This window comes from Zootoca vivipara, chromosome 4 (assembly GCF_965207765.1).
Source record: "Zootoca vivipara chromosome 4, rZooViv2.hap1.1, whole genome shotgun sequence".
NCBI classification, from domain to species: Eukaryota; Metazoa; Chordata; class Lepidosauria; order Squamata; family Lacertidae; genus Zootoca; species Zootoca vivipara.
The window spans coordinates 78,603,122-78,630,363 of NC_142587.1; the positions used below are offsets into that span (position 1 = coordinate 78,603,122).

A 27,242-nucleotide genomic window follows, 5' to 3' on the forward strand; every position below is an offset into this window, starting at 1 on the left:
TCTACATAAGTGCCTGGAAACTTCCATTTCACTGTATCTGAAGAAGTGTGCATGCACACGAAAGCTCATACCAAAATAAAAACTTAGTTGGTCTTTAAGGTGCTACTGAAGGAATTTTTTTATTTGTGAGTTAGGTCATTAGTAATCCAATTTCAAGCTGCAAAATATATTAACTTAAAGACAAGGTGTGTGTTGTGCTGGGGGACCCATTATTGATCTCCTGACCATTTTTTTAAAAACTAAATAAAGCTGAGGGGCTGTTAATTTGATTAGGCGACTGGAGGAGGGTGTTTAATCCTTCTTCCACAACAGATGCGTGTATTTCTCCCTTCACAAAGTAAAAGTCAGCATGAGGGTGAGAGATTTAGACCGGGAGAAAGGGGTGGGTATCTCTGCTCTCCATGCTGGCTTCCCAGTCAAATTTAGTGCCCCTCCCAACAACATCTATCAGCACAAGGGGAGCTCCAGCCATTGAAGCGCCTCAGCCTCACTGACAAAGTGTCAAGGTGGCAAGCAAATCAGGCAGCTGTGTAAGGAGAAGGGGCCACCTGTTTATTTGCCTATTTGTTTTAGGAGTGGGAAACAGAATCCTGGACCCCCAGCAGGACATTTTGACAGATGGGTGGGGCCTCATACCTATCAATCACCTGACATCAGATGACTCGGCCTGAAAAGATTCCTTGGATCGCTAGCTTGGATTGAAGTCAGTGATGCTAAGGAGGGCCACAAATGGCCAGTGGGCCTCAAGTTCCTCAAATCTGTATTTACCAGTCATAGGTCATAAGTGTCATAGGATAAGTTGGTGAATGGGAGGCGGATTGGAAGCAAGCAAACAAACAAGGTGAGTGGGACAAAAGAGTTCAGTTTTCCATGGGCTCAGGTTGAAATCCAAAGCAGAGAAGAATTTGGGGGCGTCACACTTCTAGCATCATTATTTGAAGTATTATGGATCACTGAGGCTTACAATTTTCCAGTCAAAGAGTTATGAAGCTCAGGGAAATCTTTCTGTCCAAAAATTGTCTGCACGTCAATGGCAACAATCATGAAAGCTGAGCATACCTCAGATGCTATTCTATACAGCAGTGTTTCTCAACCAGTGTGCCTCCAGATGTTTTGGGACTACAACTCCCATCATTCCTGACCACTGGTCTTGCTAGCTATGGATGATGGGAGTTGTAGTCCCAAAACATCTGGAGGCACACTGGTTGAGAAACACTGCTATACAGGTATTCCTCACACACAACCAGATATATGCAGTGGCGGAGCTTCATGCTCAGGCATCGGGGCGGAGAGCAGGCGGGGGCGGGGCTGGCACGCGTTCTGGGGGAGTGGCGCATCGCCCGTAGGGGAGTGGCATGCGTTCTGGGGGCGTGGCGTGCATTCTGGGGCGGGGACCGCTGCCTGCGTGGGCGTGGCGCCCAGCGCGTGTGGGGAGAGGCATGCTCCTGGGTATATGTGTGGTGCCAGACATAAATAAATAATTCAATTGAAACCAGGATGGTGGGAGAGAGCTGGAGGGTCCTCATGGCAAGACCCTCCCCGGAGCCTGAAGGGAGGGCAGAGGAAGCCCCGAAGAGACCAGAGGCGAAGCTGGTGCACAGGGTAGCTTTCCTGCACATCCTCCAGCTGGCCTCAAGAGCTTCAATTCCAATTGTGGATATTTTTGGGATACAGTATTTTTGGTATGGATTGAAGAGAGAATGGCCGAGAGGGAGTTTAAAAGGTGCTGCCCACTTTAAAAATTCACTTTTGTGCCCGGGGCGTAACTCTGCGTAAGAGGGGAGCCACCTGTATACTAAAAGCTAACTCTGCTCAGAGTGTGGACAATGGAACTATACTGGCACAGCAGGGGAAGAAGTCCAGAAAGTCATAAACAGCTCGATGAAGACTAAACATACTGAATGGGCATGAAATCCTGAGTGATGGGGCTTGGGGTGGGGAGAGAACCACCATGTTGGTGAAATGGAATATCCTCTACTAAAGGGTATAGCTAGCTGTGATTCTCCCTCCCAATTGAGATTAGACAGGCACCCTCCTTGCTGAATTTCTAGTGCATGACCAAGACTTGTTCCAGTGAGAATTTTTAAGGTAGCGTTTGGTTTTATGATAAATACTTTTCGTTTGATTGTCCCATTTTATGTGGATTGTTGTTAAGTACACCGCCTAGAAATGTAACAAATTAAGCACTATATATTTAATGCTTTGAGTAAGTAAACAAACAAACAAACAAATGATAATAAACTAACAATGTGTGGCACATGATGAAGGTGTTGCACAAAAACAAGCCCTTAAAAAAAACATATCAAGGAGATATGTTTATAGTAGGTGGTTTTCCACCCCCTAGAAAGAAACCCTGCCAAGGAGATAAATCAATAGTAGGTGTTTCCCCAGCCCAGCCCAGCCCCCTTTCCTGGTTATTTATAGGCCTGAACAGTGAGTTTGAGAAATCTACCATGCAACATTTAAGGTTGCCAAGCAACAAAACTCTGCCACCACCTGTAGCAAATTGAATGTTTTATTTTCCCTCACAGTATGCAGAGTTGACTCACGTTTTTAAAAAAGAGATGAAACTGAATGTTGTAAACAAGAAACCAGTTAGCAAGAAGGCATGCATTTCTGTAAACTACCGGAAATCATCACAATGACCTAACTTAACATTTCTGGTTTTCTGGTACTCTTCCATATTTCGGAATACTTCAACAATGCACTAATTAACCTTCATATACTTTACTCCAAGGTGTGTGTGTGTTTAGTGTGCAGTTAGCAGGAAATGTGAAGTCTGAAAAATGCTGTGCAGTTGTTAGCTAATAGTGTGCTGTTTGAAAAGGGGGGGGCGTTTAGACAATTATTAAGCACTTGTATGGCAGGCAATTTCAGGGACAGCATGGACACAAATTATGTCAAGGCAGAATGCCCTCAGTTTCTGTACTTAAAAGAAATAGTCCAAATTAACCACAAAACACCCTCTTTTGGGGGGCTGGAACCTCCCCTTCTTCTCTTGCATCTTCAGGTAACAATTGATTGCATCCTTGTACATATTCTCCTTTTGTGCCTGCTATTCACTGAGCTAAGGCAGATTCAGGAACAAATTATCACTGAACAGTCTCTAAGAACTACTTCTAGGGAAGGACTGACATTGATGCAGGAGGTAAGCAAGAAGCAAAATACGCTTTGTGTTCTCTGCACTTTTTGTGTGGGTGGGAAAATCTGACAGGGAAAATCTGCTTTGAAAACCCCCTGATTTAATGATCTCAGAGACACTGTGAAGTTTTACTCAGAGTAAACCCATTTAAATTAATGAACAGGACTAAGTTAGGTCCATTAATAGTGATATCCTCACAACTCTCAGCACCCTTAACAAACTACAGCTCCCAGGATTCTTTGAGGCTGACCATTGGTTGCTTAAAGTGGTACACGACTGCTTTAAATGTAAACTGCATCTACAGCAGGCACCCCCCAAACTGCAGCCCTACAGATGTTTTGGCCTACAACTCCCATGATCCCTAGCTAACAGGACCAGTGGTCAGGGATGATGGGAATTGTAGTCCAAAACATCTGGAGGGCCGAAGTTTGGGGATGCCTGATCTACAGCCTGAGTTGAACACCACCCTCTTTCTCAATCAACCTCCCCCAACCAGGTGCCCTCAAGATGTATTGGACCACAATCCACACTTTGGCATATAGTCCCCTGGAAATTAGAAGGGTAGCAACAATTTGTTCTTTTCAGTGCTTCATTAAAAAAGTGATTTAATCAGGCATTTTCTGGGTAGTAAAGTTGGGTACTGCTCCAGTTGGTTTTACAGATTTAATGTTTTCTCATTATTTTAACCTTGCATTCTGTATTTCTGAATGGTGGGCGGTTATTATTATTAAAAGACCTAACTCCCATCAGTCCCAGCCAGCATGGCTAATAGACAGGGATTATGGAAGGAGTGGTCCAAAACATACAGAGGGCATCTGGTCAATAACAGCTGCTCTTAATATAGGTATCTGAGAGTTTCAGGTGTATTTGAGGGGAAAGGCCATAGCTCAGTGGTAGAGCATTTGCTTTGCATGCAAAAGGTTCCACGTTCAATCCCTGGCATCTCCAGATAAGGCTGGGGGAGACCATTGTCTGAATTGCTGGAGAACCACTGCCAGTCAGTGCAGTCAATACTAAGCTAGATGGACCAATGGTCTGACTTTGTATAAGGCAGCATCCCAACTTCCTTTGCCACATGAGGGTCATGCCCCAGGCTATGATTTTTCAAGTGCTCTTACAAGACATTTATGTTTTAACAAGGCAGCACATGACCTACATAAATCATGACTCAAAATCTGAATGCGAGCAGTCATGCTCTCGCCGCCTCCAGAATTTAGCTTCTGGAGATTTTTCCACCAACAAGAAATGCTCCATTTCTACAATCTGCCCCTAAGCCTACTTGTTTACGACTGAATGAAAACAATAAGGATGCAATCAAGCTCTTTTGAAATCAGGGTAGGCTTTGCAGATGACTTCGAAGGGAATGAATTGCACCCTTTTTCAATCATCTGTATGGAACAGATGGGTGAGAATGGAAATATATCCACTGGCATTTTGCAAACTGCTCCTGTGCATGTTTCAAGTATAAGAACGTGAACCTTTCTATGAGTTTCACCAGAAACTGAAAACATAAATTACACTTAAACACAAGATTATTAACAATATAATTGTCCAGATAATTTGTTTTTATTACTGAATAAATTGTTGTCTGCAAATAACCCACCTGGTTCTTGAATTAAAAATGCACCTGTTCAAATGCATACTTCTGCTGTAGGCATCAGCTTTGGCTTACTTCTGCAGAATGGCACTGCAGCAGTTTCCGATGCTTCTCCTTTGTATGTTGTTGTTGTTGAATTAAATTTCTATACCGCCCTATACCCATAGATCTCAGGGTGGTTCACAACGTAAGATTACAATATAAAAACACAAAATACATAATAAAAATACAAATAAGAATAAAATGTAAGAGATTAGCTGATTCCCAGAAGAGGGTCTCAAGATGTCTATGCACCTCTCCAAACATTCTGGGCACTGCTATTTGCCTTCCAACAATGAAGCAGCTTCTAAATGTAATTTCACTTTCTGTTGCCAGCTTAGCCATTGACACAAAAGAGAGTTCTCCAGGGTGACGGTCTATCCAGAAGACCTGTCTGCCGAGCATCTCAGAGGGCACAACCGTAGTCTGGCTATGGCCCCCATGTGCCCTAAAGTATCTTCTCCAAATCCAGTGTGGAAGCTAATACTTTTGTTGTCTGCAATGTCAGGGTATAGAAACTCTGCGATGCTACATTACTTCTTTTATAGATGCTACCTTTCAGCCAAAATAAAGACCCCAAATTGGCTCACAAAGAGTATGAACACAACTTCTAATACAAACAATGGAGCTGATTTAAAAAAAAAAACCTTACAATTTCAGAAGTATTAAAAACCAAAACCTTTGTTTTCCGGCTGAAAAGGCTAACACTCAAGAGGGGAGGCTACATCCTTGAGATGTAGCTGGACTACAGCTCCCATCATCCCAGACTATCTAGCCTGCTGGTTGGGGTTGATGGGAGTTGGAGTCCAGAAATTGGCTTCTATTTACCCTGACATGCTTCTCTGGAAGAGGGGCTATAGCCCCTCTCTGTGCCACTGCTGGCTTCATGCCTAGCTGCTGCTTGCTGGCAGTTATGTATGGTGTTGCTGCTAGGACTGTGAACCAGATTTGGCCAGGGCCCAAATCCCAAGCAAAATCAGGTCTATTCAGAGGATCTTGTCTGAGCTGGATCGAGACAGCCCCGGATTGCTACAGGGTGTGTGTTAGGACGTGAAGCAGGAAGAAGAAGAGGGCATGAGTGAGAAGGAGGAGAAACCATGAAAAGGAAAGAGCCCTACTGTGTGGCTGCGTCTTCATGGGAGAAGGTGGGAGCTGTCTTTCCTGCATGGCCTGTCCTCCTTGCCAGGCCTCTCCTCTCCTCCCTATTCCCTGAAGAAGCACCACACACAATGAGATCTTAGTGGGAGGATCTGATCTTGTGCAGTGCTGCTCCTCTCCTTTGTGTGTGACTTCCATGAGAGCGGGTCCTTCACAAGTCACTTTCTTTTCATGCAGGGGAGTCATTCATGAAGGAGGACCACAACACATGGATGTTGGGAGTTGTAGTACTGTAGGTGCCTCACAAGTCCCCCCACAAGTTCCACACCCCATAATTAGAGATGGGTGCTGTGATCAAACTGAACGAGCTGAGCAGAAAGAAAAGTATAAATGAAACCATTTATACAGCTACGATTCATCAAATATATGACTGTATTTAATTGTCAATTACCGTGTTTCCCCTTTTTTAAGACACCGTCTTATAACTTTTTTTCCTCAAAAAAACACAGGGCGGCTTATTTTTGGTGGGATGTCTTATTTTTTTATTATGGTTTTTATTACCTTACGGTCTCCTTGGCCGGGCCAGGCCGCTGGCTCAGGGCGCTGCACACAGCGCTGCTGGGCTCTGTCCTACCTGACAAGGCTGTTGTATGTATTAGAACAATACAATGTATGCAAAAATGTAGTTTGTTAAGGGTTGGCTGGGAACTGTAAATTTATGAGGAGTAAACTACTGTATAATGCCCAGAATTCTTTGAGGGAAAGCAAGTTCTTTAAATGTGCATGAGATCTGAGTTAATGCTGCAGTCTACTTTTGCAGTGGGAAGACTTTCCTAGGAAATAAAGATCAGACAGAAATCTGTCTATTTTCTGCTGATGTAGCTTTTCTCTCATTTATTTCTATCACCTACCGGTAAAGCAGAGGATATGCTGTTGACAGGATGGGCGTATGGGGAAAAAAAGAGAGTGAAGAAGAAGAAGAAGAAAGGGGCAAGGGTGCTCCGAGCTGCTGAGCACTCGGTGCGCTCCAGCAGCTGGTTCAGGGTGGCGGGCCGCTCCGCCTGGCGCTTCGCCTGGCGCTGCTGCGCGCTCGGCGATGCCGCACGCTCGGCGATGCCGCACGCTCGGCGATGCAGCAGCGGCGGTTCTGGGCAGCAGGGAGGAAGGCTCCTCGGCCGGGCTCGGCAGAGGCCCGCCCGCTGGTTCTAGGGCTCCGCTTGGCGCTGCCGCGCGCTCTGAGTACTCAGCGCTGCCGCAGCCGCCGGTTCCGGGCGGTGGGGTGGAAGGCTCCTCGGGGCTCAGGGGCTCCGCTCGGCGCTGCCGCGCGCTCGGCACTGCAGCAGCCGCCAGTTCTGGGCGGCGGGGTGGAAGGCTCCTCGGCCAGGCTCAGCAGAGGCCTGGCCACAGGCTCAGGGGCTCCGCTCGGCGCTGCCGCGCGCTCTGAGTGCTCGGCGCTGCCGCGCGCTCGGCTCTGCAGCAGCCGCCAGTTCCGGGCGGCGGGGTGGAAGGTTCCTCGGCCAGGCTCGGCAGAGGCCTGGCCACAGGCTCAGGGGCTCCGCTCGGCGATGCCGCGCGCTCTGAGTGCTCGGCGATGCCGCGCGCTCGGCACTGCAGCAGCCGCCGGTTGCAGGCGGCGGGGTGGAAGGCTCCTCGGCCGGGCTCAGCAGATGCCCGGCCGCTGTTTCAGGGGCTCCGCTCGGCACTGCCGCGCACTCCAAGTGCTCGGCGATGTCGCGTGCTCGGCGCTGCAGCAGCAGCCGGTTCCGGGCGGCGGGGTGTAAGGCTCCTCGGACAGGCTCGGCAGTGGACCAGCCGCTGGCTTGGGTGCTCCGCACGCTTGCTGCTGCAGCAGCCACCAGTTCCAGGCCCTGAGCTGGCAGGCACGGAGGTATGTCTTATTTTCGGGGTATGTCTTACATTTTACAAATGTTTAAAATTGCTGCCCTGGCTTACTTTATGACTACGTCTTAAAAAAGGGGAAACACGGTATTTGTGTCTTGGGACACAATACCTACTACGCAGATTCTGTTGGAAGTAGACTTAACTGAAATCCATAAGATTTATTTCAGAGCAAATGTACTTAGGATGCTTCGGGGTAGTGGTGGGAATGTTTAATATCGAAACAGCCTCTGTGTGCTTGTATTCTGTTCTTCAAATTTGACTTTATGTCATTATTGTCTTAACCTTTCATAATACACAGCTATATTACAAATACAATTTCCAATTCAATAAGTGCATGCCTCTTGAGGCCTGACCTTTAAAATTATTTCGTGCAACATGTAGATAGTTGTTTGAGGTCAATATGAAAGCCAAGAGATGTAAAAGTTTTCATCGGCCAGTTTTTTCCTTCTAATTTTGACTAGGCAGTTCTTCCAAATTCTAGAAGGTGTGTGTGAGAGAGAGAGGGTGGGGGAGCTGGAAAGGAACCATAAACTCCCTCCCTGAAAACTGCCGTCATCCTCCCCCCCCCCAAAAAAATTATATATATATATACAAAAGAGAGGAAGTGGTTAAACCCCCTATTTCATTGCTGCCGCCCCCCTCATTTGGACAGAACCTTTGGACTGAAAAAAGCTCTAAATAAAACCCTAGCTTTCAATAAATAAATAGTACAGAAACTGATATTGCACACATGTCCATGTTTCATGCGCACAAATTAACATGAGATGACTCTTGCTCTTGTGACAAGAACTGTTGTGCTCAGGACCTGCTTGCAGGTTTCCCACGGGCATATGGCTGGCCCATAGGAGCCAACTCCTAAGGACCAAGGTCCCTTCCGCCCCCCAATAAAATATTTGAGGGGGCCAAGCGCCCGCAAAGTTGATAGGCATTGCCAATCAAATGGTATGTGTGTGCCGTGTCATACGATTGATTACACGGTTGGGGCTCACCTGCCCCCACCAATATTTTATTCAAGATGTCATCCCTGCCCGCCTCCAGAATACTGGGCTGAGATGGGCCACTGGCCTGATTCAGCCGTCCTGTCTGAGCACTTGTCACAAGAGATGCAGAACCTGAGCACAGTAGCCCAAACAGCCAGCCACCCTGCCTCTCTCTTTGAACACCAGGTGTTAGAGATAAGCCAGACAGGAAACCTCCTGCCTTCATGCCCCATTTGTAAACTTCCAAGAGCCATTTGGCAGGTTGCTGTTGGAAACAAGACCGATGGAAACAAGATAATGTGGCCATATGCCATGCTTTACAGTGGACGGTCCTATATTTGGAAGCCCTTGAAGTTGCCCATCAACAATTTTAGCAGTTAAATTTTTAAATTGGCATAGATGCACATAAGGTAAAGGTACCCCTGACGACTCTGGGGTTGCGCCCTCATCTCGCTCTATAGGCCAAGGGAGTGTCAGGAGTATGGGCAGGAGTCAGGCTCTGGGGCCTGTAGTGCTTTGCAGGACTGGGGCATGCCTCAGCTTGTGCTGGAGAAGCAAGGCGTGGCCACACAGGTGAAGTCCTCCGCTTGTGCTGGAGAGGCAAGGAGTAGTCACCCAGGTGAGGCCACTTGAGATCTCACTGCACCTGGTGGCAGGAGCTGGGAGGGATAAAAGCTCAGCATTTTCCCTTCAGCTCTTTGCCACAGCAACGCTATCCCTGCCTGGTTGCATCTGGCCTCCTGCTCCTTGGACCCTTGCCTTGCTGCCGCCTTGCTTCTTGTTCCTGGATCCTTCGCCTTGCTCCTTGCTCCTTGGACCCTTGCTTCGCCTTCGCCTTGCTCTTGCCCCGTGGACCTTCGCCTTGCTTCTTGTTCCTGGATCCTTCGCCTTGCTTCTTGCTCCTTGGACCCTTGCTTCGCCTTCACCTTGCTCTTGCCCCGTGGACCTCCGCCTTGCTTCTTGTTCCTGGATCCTTCGCCTTGCTTGCTCCTTGCTCCTTGGACCCTTGCTTCGCCTTCGCCTTGCTTCGTGCCCGTGGACATTCGCCTCTGCCTTGCTCCTCGACCCTGCTTCTTCACCACCATCTTGCCTCTGGTCCTGACGCCCGCCGACCGGACCGTGACAGGGAGCCAGTGTTTGTCCGCAGACAGCTTCTGGGTCATGTGGCCAGCATGACTAAGCCACTTCTGGCGAACGAGAGCAGCACACGGAAATGCCGTTTACTTTCCCACCGGAGCGGTACCTATTTATCTACTTGCACTTGACGTGCTTTCAAACTGCTACGGTAGGTGGGCAGGAGCTGGGACCGAGCAACGGGAACTCGCTCCGTCGCGGGGATTCGAACCGCTGACCTTCTGATCAGCAAGCCCTAGGCTCTGTGGTTTAGGCCACAGCGCCACCTGCGTCCCATTTACACATAAGTTAGCACATGCAAATTATTTGCAAATCTGTGTCTGAATACAGGGCACTCCCAATCTACATGGATGTTACATTCCAAGGCATCACATGTTTAAGTGAAATTGTGTATATTTGAAACAGCCTGCAGACACCCTGTTCTGCCCCCACCACACCTCGTTCCACCCCTTTTTGTGACATTTTTGGGTCACTTCAGGATTTGGCGCAATGCACACGTGCACGGTTACGCACATATCAGACATACCTAAAATAGTCACTGCGTGTGCAAAGTTAGGGCTGATATTTTGCATCGGTAGTGCTTAGTTTTAGTTATTCTACACTGCGTGTCATTCCATTGGGTGGTTTGAATCCATACATGTCCGGAGGTGTGAGAAACCAGGGAAATAAATGTGGGACAGGAACTTGAGGAGCTACACAAAAACACAAACAAGCCTGCATATTGTAAAATATTTAAATCAAATCTGTATTCAAGCCCGAAGCTACCAATTTGCAATGGGATTTATTTCTCTCCTCTCTCGTCACACTATGAAGAGATTTTGTAGTCGTGAGTAAAAATAAACTAGTTCGTTTCTCTGCCGTGAATCACATGAAGGTGTTGGGGAGTGGGATGTAAAAGAAAGCACAGAAGGTCTGTCAGGGTCAGTGACTAGAGATGAATGGGCCAGCTGGGGATATGGGTTCATCTCTAGCACACCTGTTGTAAAAGCCACAGTGAAGAAACATTGTGAAAAGGAAGCCCAATTGTGGATACCATGTCTAACACCCTGTAAATCATAGGTGAGGTTTGCTCTTCCTCCAGGCTCAATGACACACCTTTTCCAAGAAAGATATCTAGCAGCTCATTGGGAGGAACAGAGTTTTGCCAAGCTGTTATATTGCATTCAGAACACTAGAAATCACCAGCCACCCAGATATTTCATGGTTAAAATCCAGAACTGTGTCACACTGCAAGTGGTTTGGTGCTTCTATCCTATGGTTCTATTCTTTGCAGCACAGAGGTTAGGGTAGCCGCTTACGCATTTGTCAAAAGAAAGGAAAAGCATCAGCAAATAAGAGGCATCAGCAAATTTGCATAAGAATTGCACATGCTAGTTTATACGTATAGTAAAAAAATTTTTAAAAAGGTAAAGGTAAAGGACCCTGGATGGTTAAGTCCAATCAAAGGTGACTATGGGGTGGCGGCGCTCATCTTGCTTCAGGCCAAGGGAGCCGGCGTTTGTCCACAGACAGCTTTCCGGGTCATGTGGCCAGCATGACTAAACCGCTTCTGGCGCAACGGGACACTGACGAGTGCCAGAGCGCATGGAAACACCATTACCTTCCCGCTGCAGCAGTACCTATTTATGTACTTGCCCAAGAGGCTCAGAGGTTTAGACCACAGCACCACCCGCTCCCTACATATGAATAGTATAAATGCATGTTTAGAAACGTCTACTTCTGCTTCATTGACTATGCAAAAGCCTTTGACTGTGTCGACCACAGCAAACTATGGCAAGTTCTTAAAGAAATGGGAGTGCCTGATCACCTCATCTGTCTCCTGAGAAATCTCTATGTGGGACAAGAAGCTACAGTTAGAACTGGATATGGAACAACTGAGTGGTTCAAAATTGGGAAAGGAGCACGACAAGGTTGTATATTGTCTCCCTGCTTATTTAACTTATATGCAGAATTCATCATGCGAAAGGCTGGACTAGATGAATCCCAAGCCGGAATTAAGATTGCTGGAAGAAATATCAACAACCTCAGATATGCAGATGACACAACCTTGATGGCAGAAAGCGAGGAGGAATTAAAGAACCTTTTAATGAGGGTGAAAGAGGAGAGCGCAAAATATGGTCTGAAGCTCAACATCAAAAAAACCAAGATCATGGCCACCGGTCCCATCACCTCCTGGCAAATAGAAGGGGAAGAAATGGAGGCAGTGAGAGATTTTACTTTCTTGGGCTCCTTGATCACTGCAGATGGTGACAGCAGTCACGAAATTAAAAGACGCCTGCTTCTTGGGAGAAAAGCAATGACAAACCTAGACAGCATCTTAAAAAGCAGAGACATCACCTTGCCGACAAAGGTCTGTATAGTTAAAGCTATGGTTTTCCCAGTAGTGATGTATGGAAGTGAGAGTTGGACCATAAAGAAGGCTGATCGCCGAAGAATTGATGCTTTTGAATTATGGTGCTGGAGGAGACTCTTGAGAGTCCCATGGACTGCAAGAAGATCAAACCTATCCATTCTTAAGGAAATCAGCCCTGAGTGCTCCCTGGAAGGACAGATCGTGAAGCTGAGGCTCCAATACTTTGGCCACCTCATGAGAAGAGAAGAATCCTTGGAAAAGACCCTGATGTTGGGAAAGATTGAGGGCACTAGGAGAAGGGGACGACAGAGGACAAGATGGTTGGACAGTGTTCTCGAAGCTACGAACATGAGTTTGACCAAACTGCGGGAGGCAGTGCAAGACAGGAGTGCCTGGCGTGCTCTGGTCCATGGGGTCACGAAGAGTCGGACACGACTAAACGACTAAACAACAACAATGTTTAGAAAGAATTACTATCATCTAATTAGGAATACAGTACATTTCATCATAGTGGGAAATACATAGGAAGTGTAGAAAACATAGAAAGTTGCTTATACCAAGTCAGGTCATTAGTCCACTTAGCTCAGTACTGTTTACACTGACTGACAGCAGCTCTCTGTGATCTCAGATGGAACATTCCCAGCCCAACCTGGAGATCCTTCAGTGAGCTCCATTCCAAGGGCCCTCTCAACCAGACCTTTTTCGCTAGTAATGGAAGACCACATTTACAAACTTTGTCTGATGCAGTTATCGACATAAATTTGACTACAAGGGCAAATCATTTAGGGCAGGGATAGAGAATGTATGTCCCTCCAGATGTTGCGGACTCTGGCTCCCATCCATTGGCCATGCTGGCTGGGGCTGATGGGGAGCTGGTTTCTAACCACATTTGGAAGGGCACAGGTCCCTCATCCCTGATTTAAAAGAACTCAAAACCAGTGTTAGAAACTGAGATATAAAAGCTAGGAGCTAAATGGCACCTTAAACCTAGGTTATGGGCACAACAATGGAATGTCTAGGCCCACTTTTTTAATAACAAGAATACAAAGCTGAAAATGAATGAACTGCAGCTAAAATATTATGTTCACTTTTCACATGGTCTAGCCCTTCCCCTGCCCACCCCTTAATATTCTTAAGAGGGTCTCTCCTCCAGTCTTCAGAGAGTAGCTGGAAGAGGGGATGCAGAAAAAGGTCCTCCTTTCCTTCCACTCTGCAGTTTTAATCTGAAATCTTGGGTGCTGTACTGCACCCAGAGCTCAGAAACTGCTCGTGCTAATGAAATTCCCTGTCACAAAATGCGCCTAGAACAATGTGAGTTTGTTAAAAACAACTATATTACTACCCTCCATTATATTGGTTTCACATACAATATGAGAATTTGGAAGTCTACTTTTCAAGTAAAAAAATGATTTGACAAAGAGCACAATTGTGGAAAAGTTAAAATTCCTTAGACACTTGGCCTTTATATATAATGCACTCGGTCAACATTGGAACTATCAAGAGAGGAAGAATAACTTACACTCAATGCACTTCCAAGTTTCTAAAAATAATATTCAGGCTCACAGTTGTCCTTTCATTGGGGTAAGCACCTTCCATCAAACTATAAAACAGCACTGTCCATCTTTGCACTAATACTGGGTCTGTACTGTTGTCTCAATACAAGACTTTCAGTGAGATATAAGCTGCTTACAGGAAAATAGTCATTGCAAAAGAGCAACTGAAAATAAGAATCTCATTACCTATTATAGAAAAGTGAAAAAGCAAGGAAGTAATTACATTTGCCGAGTAAAGAAGGCTTTGTCCTTGCTGCGAAGAAAACGGAGTTGCTGTATATCCACTTTTCTTCAGCAGGGTGCAATATACAAATTAATGCTTGTGGTGATTGTTATTAAATCTTCACTGGAGGGCAAAGCCCGCAAGCTCATGTTCGGCTGGTCACTCAGCAGTAAGGAGGACACATGTCGGGTGCATTTTTAATGCAAACTAAAAGTAGTCCAAGAGCTCATATGAGAAATGATTCTTCAATAGTTTATGAAAGGAGGACTCGGCTCACGCCACCAAGGTCTTAAACTCATTTCCTTTCTGGATCTGCTGCAAAAAACTGTACTCCATACTGCGATGATATAGATTCAGGCCTGCTTTAGACCATCTTTCTCAGTTTGCTCTTGATTTATGTGTACATGTAACATGTGAAAGAGGCAAATGGGTGGATGGGAATGCAGATCGCCCCACTGAAGCGTTCAAAGCAGGAACAGGGTTGGATCCAAATGTGTTCTACCTAAAGCAGACCCACTGAAATTAATGGATCTAAGTTTCATTTCTAAGTGGGCATTAATTCCATTGGATTTACTCTAAGTATAACTAATTGTGGCTACTACTCAGTGTACTTAACATGCCTAGGGAAGCAGATGCCACTCCTGACTCATGCACATTCATTAGAAATTCCACGAAGACCCTAACACTGGGCAACTCTACAGATGTAATAATAAATACTTGTAGGCTGGCGTAGAGCCTGCCACCCCCATGCATTATTTATTCCTATGTTTATCATCTAGTACAGGCATAGGCAAACTCAGCCCTCCAGATGTTTTGAAACTACAATTCCCATCATCCCTGACCACTGGTCCTGTACTTGACCTGAAGGAACTGTTAACAAAATTTGCAAAGGAAAAGGCACGTAAAATAAGATGTTGATTTGCTTGAAATTGAAACATTAAAGAGACTTAAATTTCAGCATCACATTTAACATTTTCCAAAGTGATTTCTGTGCTAAAACTGTGTTCTGTTTGAGAAAATAAATCAGAAATTGTTTTATGACATGTTTTCACAATTAAAAAAAATCAACATTTTCAAATTCTGTGCTTTTCATTCTTCCTATAATACATCTGTGTTTGAAATATGATTGGCGGGGGGGGGGGCAGAAGGTGATCTCGCCTAGGGCGCAAAAAACCCTAGCACCGGCCCTGGTGGGACCAGTTTGGAATTCAACAGATTCTGCGATGGCTTGGCCTCTCCCTGCTCCATTTTGGGCATTCCCACTGGCTGCTCGCAAGTGCCTCTTCTGCTTGCCTGTTCATCATGCAGAAGGGAGAGCTCTCTGCCAGCAGAGTGATGCTAACACCAACCTGCAGATAGAGGCCAGCAAGTCTATGCGGAGGGACAACTCCACTCGATCCAATTGTTCCCTAAACTAGAAAAATCTCAAAAGCAAATGAAAAATAACAGTCAAAGGCAGCAATACAATTGGCTAACAGCATTCAATTTGCAAATTGCACATTAAATCAGCACACGCCCACCCAAACACCAGGTGAATAAAAAATTCTCGGCTATAAAGACAGTAGGCCATACTTCACAGGCAATATGCATAGGATTGTGCTGTTATTCTAGCATGGAAAGTAAGAGTTTCAAAACACATGAGGAGCCTCCAAGGGCAGACAGTCTCCTTGTAGAAGGCTTTTAAAATGGTGGTGGATAAGGATGAAGTGCACAAACTCATCCCTGCTACCTCTCCCTAATGCAACAACATCCCTATTTCCATAATAGTTGAAGACTGCTAACATCATCCGAAAGATAATACTGCTGCCCTGCCTCCACAAAAGGAGGCCACCACTGAAAAGGCCCTCCTCCCTGGTTGGCATCCACCTAGCCTCTGGAGATGAGGGTGTCTCCAAGCTGCATGTTCAAATGGAGGAATCTGGGAATCTGTATCATAGCCTGCAACCATGACGGATTGTGGGGAATGAACCTGAATTTCCTAGGGGTGAAACATCAACATCTACCTTTCACAGAACTTTCCCATGTTTCACCTGCCGAAAAGCAAGGACAGTAAAATAAATAAATAAATAAATCCAGTGATTTATTCTATGGAACAACACTGTACTTGTGAAACACACACACACACACACACACACACACACACACACGAAACCATAGATCTGGTTCTGCTCTTCATTCCTACAGACTCAATACCTACCAAATGCTAGAATATAAATCTCAAATTTAAGTTACTAATCTGTGCGCATAAGAGCTGATAGTACTCTCTTCAAATCTAAACTTGTACTTAGACATTGGGGAATTTGTTTATATAAAACTGTGCACTATCCCCCCCCCCCCTTTCCCTCTCAATTGCGAGTTGAGAACATGTAAAAGTCACACTGTGCAAATTAAAAATCTCCAAGGCCGTTCACACTAGGCAGCCTGGGTTAATTTTCTCATTCTTGCACATCAAGAAAATGGGGTCATGTTTGGATTGTGTTTTGCACACAAGCCTAACCACCGCAAAATTCTCCTCTAATGATACTAACACCACAGGTACGCCTTAAGGCTAACTACATGGAAGGCAACTTGCATTTTTTTCCCCATCACTGTATCCAAGGGAGCAGCGTAAATGGTTGTTAGCAACTGAAGGCGGTGCTACTTTGGGTGTCTCATGTGTCAGTTCCCAACACTTTCTGATAACTGCCACCCAGGAGGAAAATTACATGCAATTTCCCTCCCATTGTATTCACTTTCGAGTTTGTCAGTGGGCACGGACATGTCATTTCCCTACCAATTTGAGATTAAAACCTATATTAAAGGGAGAAACCAAAAATCAAAAGACGGTGTGCCTCGTGCGTGATGCGCAGTGCTCGCAAGAGGCGAGATGTTTATGGCAACATGCAGCCTGCGCTGAGTCCCCAGAGACCGCCAGACAGCAAGCCTGAAGGAGTAATTGTTTAAGCAGCCATCTCTCAATTTCCCATTCACAGCTAACTGACTTGTGGCAGTTTGCTTCTTCCACTTTCGTGCTGGTCGCCTTCAGACCACCTGGGGAGTGTACAGAGCTGACCTAAATTTCATCTTGCTCAGGCCAAAGTTGCAAAATGATCGTGGGAAAGATCCCAGTTTGGGAAAGAGCTTGATCTTTTTCCTTTTCCTTTTTGCTGCATTTTTGGTGTGGTTTCTTTGGCAAAATCGTAACGGGATCAAAGATCAGTGCTGCTCCCTCTTTTCCTAATCTAATCTGATTTTTAAATATTCTTTTTTCAACAGCACTGTATGAATGTTCTTCAAATCATCACTTTTCTGTTCACCTTCCATGCTTTATACTGCCAGTATATAAGGCACAACTAATCCATTTTGAACAGTATGAGACCGAGTGACTAGAGACTGCAAGGTTCTGGGGCTTTGCTCTCAACGTGTATGAACTCACAATATTGCATTATTATTATTATTATTATTATTATTATTATTATTATTATTATTATATCAGAAAGTCAATTGATTTGTAGATGAAGGGAAACTGAAAGGTAGAGTTTAGGGACAGGGGATAAATTAGATTCAGCTCACATTTCAAGGTGAACCCACCCAATAGATGTAATAATAACATAAACAAACAAACCAATATGTAAAACAAAGCACAGCCATCCTCCCTCCAAAATCCACACCTTTATGAATTTTGCATTTCTCTCAGCCAAGAAATGGGTGCATGAAAGCACATATTCTAGGGCAAAGCCATTAAAATGCATGCATTCATGAAAATAATGTGGGATAACCCAGCCTCATTTAACCAACATGCTTACGTCTAATTAACATAAGAAGGGGTTAATACCATAGAGTAAACTATCCTGCCAGGCTTAGCTATGCCCACTTGCCCTCAGCTTGGGAGAAAACAGGTAATCGGGCCTTTGTTCACCCCCAGTCTACCTGAGAAGTTCCTATACCAACAATTTAGGAACTTTCCCCACTTTAGAAATAAACTAAGTTTTGCTGCCCATGAAACCTTGTAAGTAAACCATTTCATGAAAAACAGATCTGCCTATCCTTAGAAAGGATGAGTGCGCTTTGCTCATCTCTGAAGAGAGCATGTAAGGGTGGTGGTGGTGTGACCACATCTACTTTGGCCAGGCTTTTTTATATATCTTGGCTGGCCTCTGCTGGCATGTGGCCTCTGGATGGCGGACCAAGAACAAATACTGCCTCAGCCCCTTAGCTATCCCTGATCTGCTGCAAAAATTGGGGGGGGGGGGACAGCCTCTTAGATCTATTAATTGCACAGTTAAGCACACTGGATCTGCAGCGATGTTACCTACTTTTTTGAAATTGGAATTGCTTTCACATTTTTCCCAATTATGAAAATCATGCTTGCATGAAAAAGCAATATTATTAACAGTTTGTTTTCTTCCGTGACAATGCATTTAAACATTTACTGCAGGCTAAAAATCCACAGGGCCAAACCATTGGATATGCAGTATTGGCTGTGTCTAACTCAACACCTGGGGGAAGGCATAAAAACAGCACCATAATTTTATTTATGTACCGAGTGTTCTTCCTCAGGCAATATCTGTTTTTCCATCTGCATTTCTGCGCTGGAGGGAAGGAGGTCCACAGATGAAAGAAGGGTCCCATTGAATTTAGGTGCCTCTCAAAAATCTGGTCTAGGGCATTGTATTTTAAGTCAGATGTACAGTCCAGCACCATCCAGAAGACCACATGTTTCTCAGCCCTGACCTACATGAATATACTGTATCTAATACTTTTTAAAAAATGAAAATATTATTCTTGTACTAAAAGCTAAAAATCCTCAAGTGCTTCAGCTTTTCTGCAATGGCAAAGTGGTCCCCCCCCTCCCACCCATTTATCATTTTGGTTGCCTTTCTCTTTTACTTGGAAATACTTTGACCTCGCCGTCATATATCCAATATGGATCACTGAGGGGGGAGTAATTTATCATACCAATATAAACTCTGATTAATCACCCACCATAGATATATGCAGGTGGGCAATCCATCTGAAGATAACAAATTACCCTTGAATCAGTATGGGTGGTCTCTGTGAGAGAAGGAAGATTGTATCCTTACCTTTCACCAGTATAGAAGGTTTCCTTAACATGAGGTCCTTATTGAACAAAAGCAGGAGGTGATTGGGGAAGTGGGAAGGAGCAGAATCTAGCCCATGCTGCTGAACTGCTAATTAGCTCAAACCAATGATGGCCAAACTTGGCCCTCCAGCTGCTTTGGGGATACAATTCCCGTCATCCCTGATTAGCTAGGGATGATGGGAGTTGTAGTCCAAAAACAGCTGGAGGGCCAAGTTTGGCCATCACTGGCTTAAACAAAAACTGCATTCACACAGCCCCAGATGTTTAACTGCATAGAGCCAGGTGGATACATTCAAAGACAACTGACTTTGTTCACCTATCTCTCCACTCTATTAACCTGTTTACAAGAATATATTAAATTGTCCGCCATATATTCCTAACAAGAAGCAAGGCAAAGTCTACACACCATTCAGATTTTTCGGATTCTTTATATACCTGAGTGCTTTAGTGAGTGAAGTTAGATTTTGCCAGCATCGCACAGAAGGGATAAGGAATAAAAATTCTACTGGAATTAGCATTTGCCATTTTGTTGCTTGACTACCAATTTTATATATTCCCTTTATAAACCCACCCATTATCATTTAGTGACTCTGGGGTGGATTTCAACATAAAACTGAACTTCAAACAGGTTGCAATATATTGGCATTAAAAAGTGACAGATATTGCTTCTCTGTCTAATTCTTTTTTGTTAATATAGTAAAAACTTTGTAAGCTTTCTCCTTCCCCTCTCTTCTTATTCACACTTTTCTTTCTTTTTGAATATAATAGAATAAAAAATATATCTAAAAGTAATGTTAACAAAACCAGATCACAGTAACCATCACATTAAAGAAAATGTAAAACAAATAGAAATTACTACTGACATCACAGCTGGTGCTTACATTGACATACAAAGCCCTAAATGCAAATATCGAAAGGAATGCCGCCTCCCATGCAGACTTGCCCAGGTGTTAAGATCTGGCAGGGAGGCCTTGCTGATAAGTTCTGCTGTCTTATGAAGTTTGTGGGGCAGCAGATTATAACAGGGCCTACTTTGTGATGGCCCCCGATTGTGGAATGCACTTCTCTTCAAAGGGCATTTTGACGTCAGGACAAGATGCATCTTTTTGCATAGGCCTTGGGGTGGGGGACAGTATCAGAATCTCCCTTTCATTTACAGTGTTGATGCTGTTGCTGGTTGCTGTTGATTTGGTTTTGGCCTAGTAATGTGTATGTATTACATGCCTTACTTGCTGGCAAAGGAGTGTTTAAAATGAAAATGGATCTCTAATCAGAAATGTGAAGTTACAGGTAGGTAGCCATGTTGGTCTGAGTCGAAACAAAATAAAAAAATTCCTTCAGTAGCACCTTAAAGACCAACTAAGTTTTTATTTTGGTATGAGCTTTCGTGTGCATGCATGTATCTGATGAAGTGTGCATGCACACGAAAGCTCATACCAAAATAAAAACTTAGTTGGTCTTTAAGGTGCTACTGAAGGAATTTTTTTATTTTGTTTTGAACTGTACTTGTTTTGAACCCACCCTGGGACTGCATGATAAAGGGCAGGCTATAAATGCCAATAAATATTAAATAAAGCAAGCAGACAGGCAATAAATCAGATTGTAACTGGTTTCATTGCATCAAACTTGTCCAAATGCCTGGGCATCTTTAGCTATCCCCAAAATTTAAGTAATTAGCACCTCAGAGGTGAAGGTGTTACAATGGCTAGTGCACAGTATATTCAGCTTCAGAATTTCTGTAAGGCTGAAAGAGCAGAAGTCAATGTTAATGAGAACCTCTCCATAACGCATTTATGGTATCCAAGAGCAGCAATTAAACAATATATGTTTTGTTTAGAACACATTTATTGCCATGCATTCTATTGCCTTACCCCTTGTTTTCATTGGCCTTATTCAATGAAAGCCAAGTGATTTGAAAAAGAATTCAGTTCACTAATATGCTAATATCACATATGGTGTTATTTCATGCACTTATATAATATACTGTACACAGTCGTATGCAAGATGCATCGCTATCGGAATACAAAAAAGCCAAGGCCATGATGTAGTTCTGACAGGAAAGTATTTTTAGGTTTGCAAAAGATGTGGGTTTTGTTCCACAATTCCCTGACATACATTCCCTGTTCAGAAAAATCAGTCTAGCAAGGAGGTGAGGCAATAGCACAGTCTCTAGAGACACCTGAACTGCCAAGGTCTATTTTTGGCCCTGCCACAAATTTGGCACCTGAGAGGAAAATCTCCTGCATGTATTAGAATCCTAAGTGTGCAGAAGGATTCCTGAAATATGAACAGACGGCCTGATTTAAACAGGATGCCAGGCCCTTCCAAGTTGCCACCGTTTTCTTTTCCAAGCAAAGGCTGCGCTCGCAGGCTCCTGTTACTGTGATGCTTTCCCTATTTCCCTAAGCCACGGCATGTTCCAAGAGCACAGTATTTGCTTTCCATTGGAAGGTCGCTGGAAGCTAATTGGCTCTTTTGCAATGTTTGTGTTTATCTGCAAGTTTACAGGAGCATGGGTGGAGGTTCTCAAACAACAACAACAACAACAACAACAACAACAACAACAACAACAACAACAACAACAACACTGAAGCAGGTAGCCAAAGTCCACATCAGATCATCCTGCACCCTTAAGGGGGTTACAGAGCCCAAACTCAGCTTTCTCGAAAGAGTTTCTTCTGGCATGTTAAAGACCAGGGTCCCCAAACTACGGCCCGGGGGCCGGATGCGGCCCAATTGGCCTCCCAATCCGGCCCGCGACGACCCCCGCCGCTCGCCGCTGCCGCCCGCTCTTACGAGGCGCAGCGCGGCGGCGCTCTTCCAGGTCGGAAAAAAGCGCCGAAAATCCTTTGTGCGCATGCGTATGGGCCTCTCCCGACCCAGAAGAGGTCATTTCTGGTGCACTTCCGGGTCGGGGGAGGCCCATACGCATGCGCACAAACGATTTCCGGGGCTTTTTCTGACCTGGAAGCGCGCCGCCGCGCAGTAAGTGCCCATGCGCATGCGCACAGGCGCACACTCCCCCGCCCGCCGGCCCGCACGGGCGCACACTCCCCCACCCTCCGGCCCGCCGTGCGATCGGCGCGGTGGGAACCGGCCCACAGCCCGGTAAGTCTGGGGGCCCCTGTTAAAGACTAACAAATGTATTGTGCCATAAGCTTTTGTGATGTAGAGCCTATTTCTCTACTCTAGCCCATGAATGCTTATGCCATAATGGCATTGGCAACTTCAAAATCGGTTTACTGAAATGCAGTCTACATGGGGGTACCCTTGTGCTTCATTCAGAAGCAGCAGTTACTCATTTTGAAGTAAAAGCAGCTTAGGTCAGATCCAGAAAATCTTCCCCTGCTCGCTGTTTGCATCTGCAAAAAACACCTTCAGGGGCTAATGGGGGCATTTTCAGACCATGCATGACTGAAAGTGTATTCTTGATTACAGCGCTGTAGCTGATTTTTCTTTAGCCAGTTTAAGTATAAAAAACCCACAAAAAGTGAGAATAATGCAATATTTAGTTTTGCCCTGAATCAATAAATATCTAGCAGCATGCAAAGGATAGACAATTGCTAGGCATCATCTTCTTTAGAGCAAAAGCTTCCTGTGGGAAAGGCAATTGATTTATTAGCCACTTTTCTACTTAAAAACACCCAAAGTGGCATAAAATAAAAAGCACAATAATCAATAAAATTTACGATAAAAGCTCAATAAAATCCTAAAGTCAGTGTGGTTGCAAATCGCAATATAACCAAAGCCTAGAAATCACAACCTAATCAAATGTAGCAGTAAAAAAAATAACCCTAAACACAAAAGCTTTCTGTCCTGCTCATGGCAGTTTATGCACATTCAAGGATGCCAGTATCACTCTGCTGGCTCAGAGCCTTCCCTTCCACTTGCCAAACGGGTGGGCAGGTGGAAATGTCACTAGTAGAAAGCTAGGGAGGGGTGGAGTTAGGATAACTCACTTAAGTCTGTAATCCTATCCTTTTCTTCTTCTTCTTGGTTTGTTGGTGTATCAACAAACAAATCAAAGAATTATTTTTTTAAAGTGTGTAGTCCTATATCCCAGGGATGGCTCATCTTTCTTTCCTTCTTTTTGGACTCAGAACCAAATTGATCCATGCTCAGTCCTCGGGGGTTGAGAGAAGTGTAAAAGTGAGTGTGACCCAATTTTTTGTGACTCCACATTTCAGGGGTCTTGAGGGGTCATGAAAACCTTTTGATGCCACAGAATTATGTGTTTTCCCAGTGGATCAACTGGATTCAATGGGACTTTATTCTAAGCAAACGTGTGTTGGATTGTACTGTGAACGACGGGACGGCCTCTCAAGCAGCCCTTTACCAATGCCAACTGTCTTAAGACACAATCTTTTCCCACTTGCAAGCCGTTTTGGGCATATTCTGAATGTATTGTTGTGTAAGAGTGGGTAAGTACTTCTGGATCCTTTTCTGTTGCTTGAGGCACAGGTGGCGTCAGTGGCAGGGATCGGGACAGGATAGCCTAACTCCTGGTAATCTCTAGATCAGATTACTGCAAAGTGACATCCGTGGGGCTGCCTCTAAAGACGGTTCGGAAACTTCAGCAGCCAGCTTGCTTAATTTGAGTCATTTCGTTGTTCCCGCAAGGGGACAATGACAATAAAGATATCTTATCTTATCTTACCAGGGCAAGCCACTTTCAGCATATAATGAATATCCTGACCCAATTACACTGGCTGCCATTCAGTTTCCGGGCCCACTTCAAAGTGCTGGTTTCGACTTATAAAGCCTTAAATGGCTCAGGACTGCAATACCTTAATTTTCACCTCTCCTCCTTTGAACTGACCCGGATCCTTAGATCATCATCTGAGGCACTTCTTCATGTGCATTCTCCACAAGAGGTCTGGAGGCTGGCAACATGAGAATGGGCCTTTTCTGTGGTGGCTCCCCCTTGGAGAAATGCTCTCTCCTGGGAGGCTCACCTGACGCCTTCATTAAATAGCTTTAGGCCCCAAGAGTAAACCTTTCTCTTCAACCAGGCCTTTGGTTGATTAACATTTTATGTCCTCCTAAATGTGTTTTTGAGAGGGGGGCTATTGGTTTGTTCTTGTTTTTATTATGCATTCTGTGTTCTCATTTTGAATTTCTATGCTGTGAACTGCCCTCTCCGGATGAAGGGCAGCACACAAATTTAATAAATGATAAAAGAATGGTTAACCATTTATTTCCAATAAAATATTTTTCGCCACTGGGGGTGCAAGTGTTCCTCCCTCTTTGCAATTCTAATCTGGGCTTGAGGTATCTCATTTCTGTGGGCTCTGTGCTGTGGATGTACGTTTTCTGCCCTGTCTCTTTAAACCTTTCCCATGCATCCTACAGTGTGCCACAGAGCACCATGATCAAGGCATCTACATATATAACATTATCTTTGTAGTCGCAGCTGCTAAGCTCAATATCCCACACTGCTGCTCCTCCGGTTTACCGAACCTACTATGCAAGTGTAAGGAAGTCGTTAGGATCGGCTGTGGCCTGGTTTGGTTTTTATTTATTGTAATTATTTTAAAATTAGCATAAACACTGAAAGATTTAGGACTCTACAGCGTCCAAAAGCCTCTGGCACTTCATGGAAGCTGGCACCTTCAATCTGAACCACTTCGAGAGTGATAACAGCTGCTTTGAAATTGACACGGTTCACGCTGAAGCTGGTCTTCAAAGAGAGGAGCTGGCATTAGGGAAAAAAATTAAAATCCTCCAATCCCAGCTTGTGCCTCTGGTGCACGGCACAGGCATATACATCCCATAAGGAGCACGGTCTGCATCGTGCGGTTATTTCATACTTAATAAAATTAACATTAGCAACAGAAAATAGGATTTGAGGTGACATTTCAGCCAAGGATTTTTTTCCCCTTCCCCATAGCTGAAAAGGAGACCATAGGTAAGGGGGAGGGGAGGAACAGGAAAATTCTGATCCTTTTAAAAATCCCTAGCATGGTTTCATTAGCTTCTTGAATCAAGATTGGCTCACCCCGTTGAAGAGAGATACGGAACAAGAGCAAATGAGAAAGAATAGACTGCTTACTTCACATAATCTTCCCCCGAAGTGCGTGTATTTCATAACTGCTGTGTGCTGATGCAGGACACCTACTTGCACTTATTTACTTACATCAGCTTGTAAGAGGGATAATTCATCAAACAGGTAAAAAAAGAAAACGCAGAACTGTGCAAGATGCCTTTTTTTTGGAAGCAGTAAAACCTATCCAAGCAATTTGTCATCCAAAATTATTCATCCATCATTATTTTCATAACATTCAGAAGTAGGCAAAGAAGATTCCATACCAGCAGAAATGTGCATTGAGGGGAGAAAAACAACAACCATTAATTAGAAATATCCTAGTAGGGATTAAATTTTCTCTTTCATCCTCTTCTCTCCTGCCACCCCCGCCCCTGCAATGAACCTTGCTCATATCTAGAGTGGGAGTAACATTCCCTGACTTACTATTGGCTGTCCTGCTTTGATCACTCTGGACGCTGTCATTCGATTGGTTGCTTGAGACCGACGAGACACTGGAGCTCCTGACAAAGCCAAAGGCTGCTAGTTTAGCGGCCGGCAAGCGGGAATAACCAGGAGGGCGAAGTCCAGACTGACATGGCTTTGGAAGGTTCGATTTCGTAGCATTTGGATTCGGGCCTTTTTTGAGATCAACTGGGGGTAGAAATTAAAAATGTTATACGAAAATGCAGGAAGCAAGATTTGCATTGCAGTACTGTGTATGCCATTCTTTTGGCCTGTTTCAAGTTGGCATCTTTTAAACACACACACACCACCACCAGTGGAGTTAAAAGCACTAGACTAGAGCTGAGCAAGTGTTTTTCAGTACAGTTGGAATGGACCACAAGGGTCCTCTAGTCCAACCCCCTGCAATGCAAGAATCTTTCACCCAATGTGGGGCTCGAACCTACGACCTTGAGATTAAGAGTTTCATGCTCTGCCGACTGAGCTACTCCAGCTGAAACATATAAGGTACTATAATAACTTTGGTTGGTTTTTGTAGGTTTTAAACATGAAAATGGAGGGGGGAAATTATATTAATGGTTAAAGATATCCCACATACCCCAGGTGGGTGCTTTGTAGGGGCCTCAGCTGTGCAGGGAAGAAGGTTAGAAAGTCTCCCTGACCTTCCTCCCCCCTGCTTTACTCTGAATGAATTCAGAAATACTGGCTGCAAATAACTTCAGCCAATGCCCCTTCCTTAATATATTGTGTGGTATGCTCCCTTGAGAGAGCTGGACCATAAAGAAGGCTGATCGCCAAAGAATTGATGCTTTTGAATTGTGGTGCTGGAGGAGACTCTTGAGAGTCCCATGGACTGCAAGAAGATCAAACCTATCCATTCTGAAGGAAATCAGCCCTGAGTGCTCCCTGGAAGGACAGATCGTGAAGCTGAGGCTCCAATACTTTGGCCACATCATGAGAAGAGAAGACTCCCTGGAAAAGACCCTGATGTTGGGAAAGATTGAGGGCACTAGGAGAAGGGGACGACAGAGGACGAGATGGTTGGACAGTGTTCTTGAAGCTACCAACATGAGTCTGACCAAACTGCGGGAGGTGGTGCAAGACAGGAGTGCCTGGCGTGCTATGGTCCATGGGGTCACGAAGAGTCGGACACGACTAAACGACTAAACAACAACAACATGCTCCCTTAGGCCTCCTGGCCTCTCATGAGACCACTGCTTCTCCATTGCCTTAGGCGGCTGAGTTGCGATATTCCTTCTCCTTGGTGCCAGAGCTTCCTTTGCCATCACTCCAGTGGCTGGGACAACCCTTTTGTTTTCAGGAGCCAACGTCCTTGTTGTGTTGTGGTCAGCCCACTCAAGTCGGCTCCCTTGCTCTGATGGGATGGAGAATCCAGCACACGACCGTATTTATGATAATCAGCACTAACTGGGACTACTGATAGAAAATCCAAGCGTAACACAGATAGGATTATATTCAATGGGGGGCACTGACATTACAGCTAGGCTGTCGGAACAAATGTGAAAGAAACTTAATGGCAGGGTGCCATCCTCCTGCAGGGAAATACATTTTTCAGCAGCAAATTAAGTGTAATGGCAAAATTTAATACTGTCTTCTAAAGAAGAGTTATAGCACATCCACCTTCTGTCTG

At 44.8% G+C, this 27,242-nt stretch overlaps 1 protein-coding gene across 1 annotated transcript in view; it reads right to left on the reverse strand.

Annotated features, from left to right (window-relative positions):
- Window positions 1-27,242, reverse strand: part of MTUS2 (microtubule associated scaffold protein 2) — a 193,896-nt gene that overhangs the window by 153,642 nt on the left and 13,012 nt on the right. Inside the window, exon 3 of the mRNA XM_060273810.2 lies at window positions 25,574-25,780. Within this exon, the coding sequence (XP_060129793.1) occupies window positions 25,574-25,780 (207 nt within the window). The remainder of the gene's footprint in view (window positions 1-25,573; window positions 25,781-27,242) is intronic.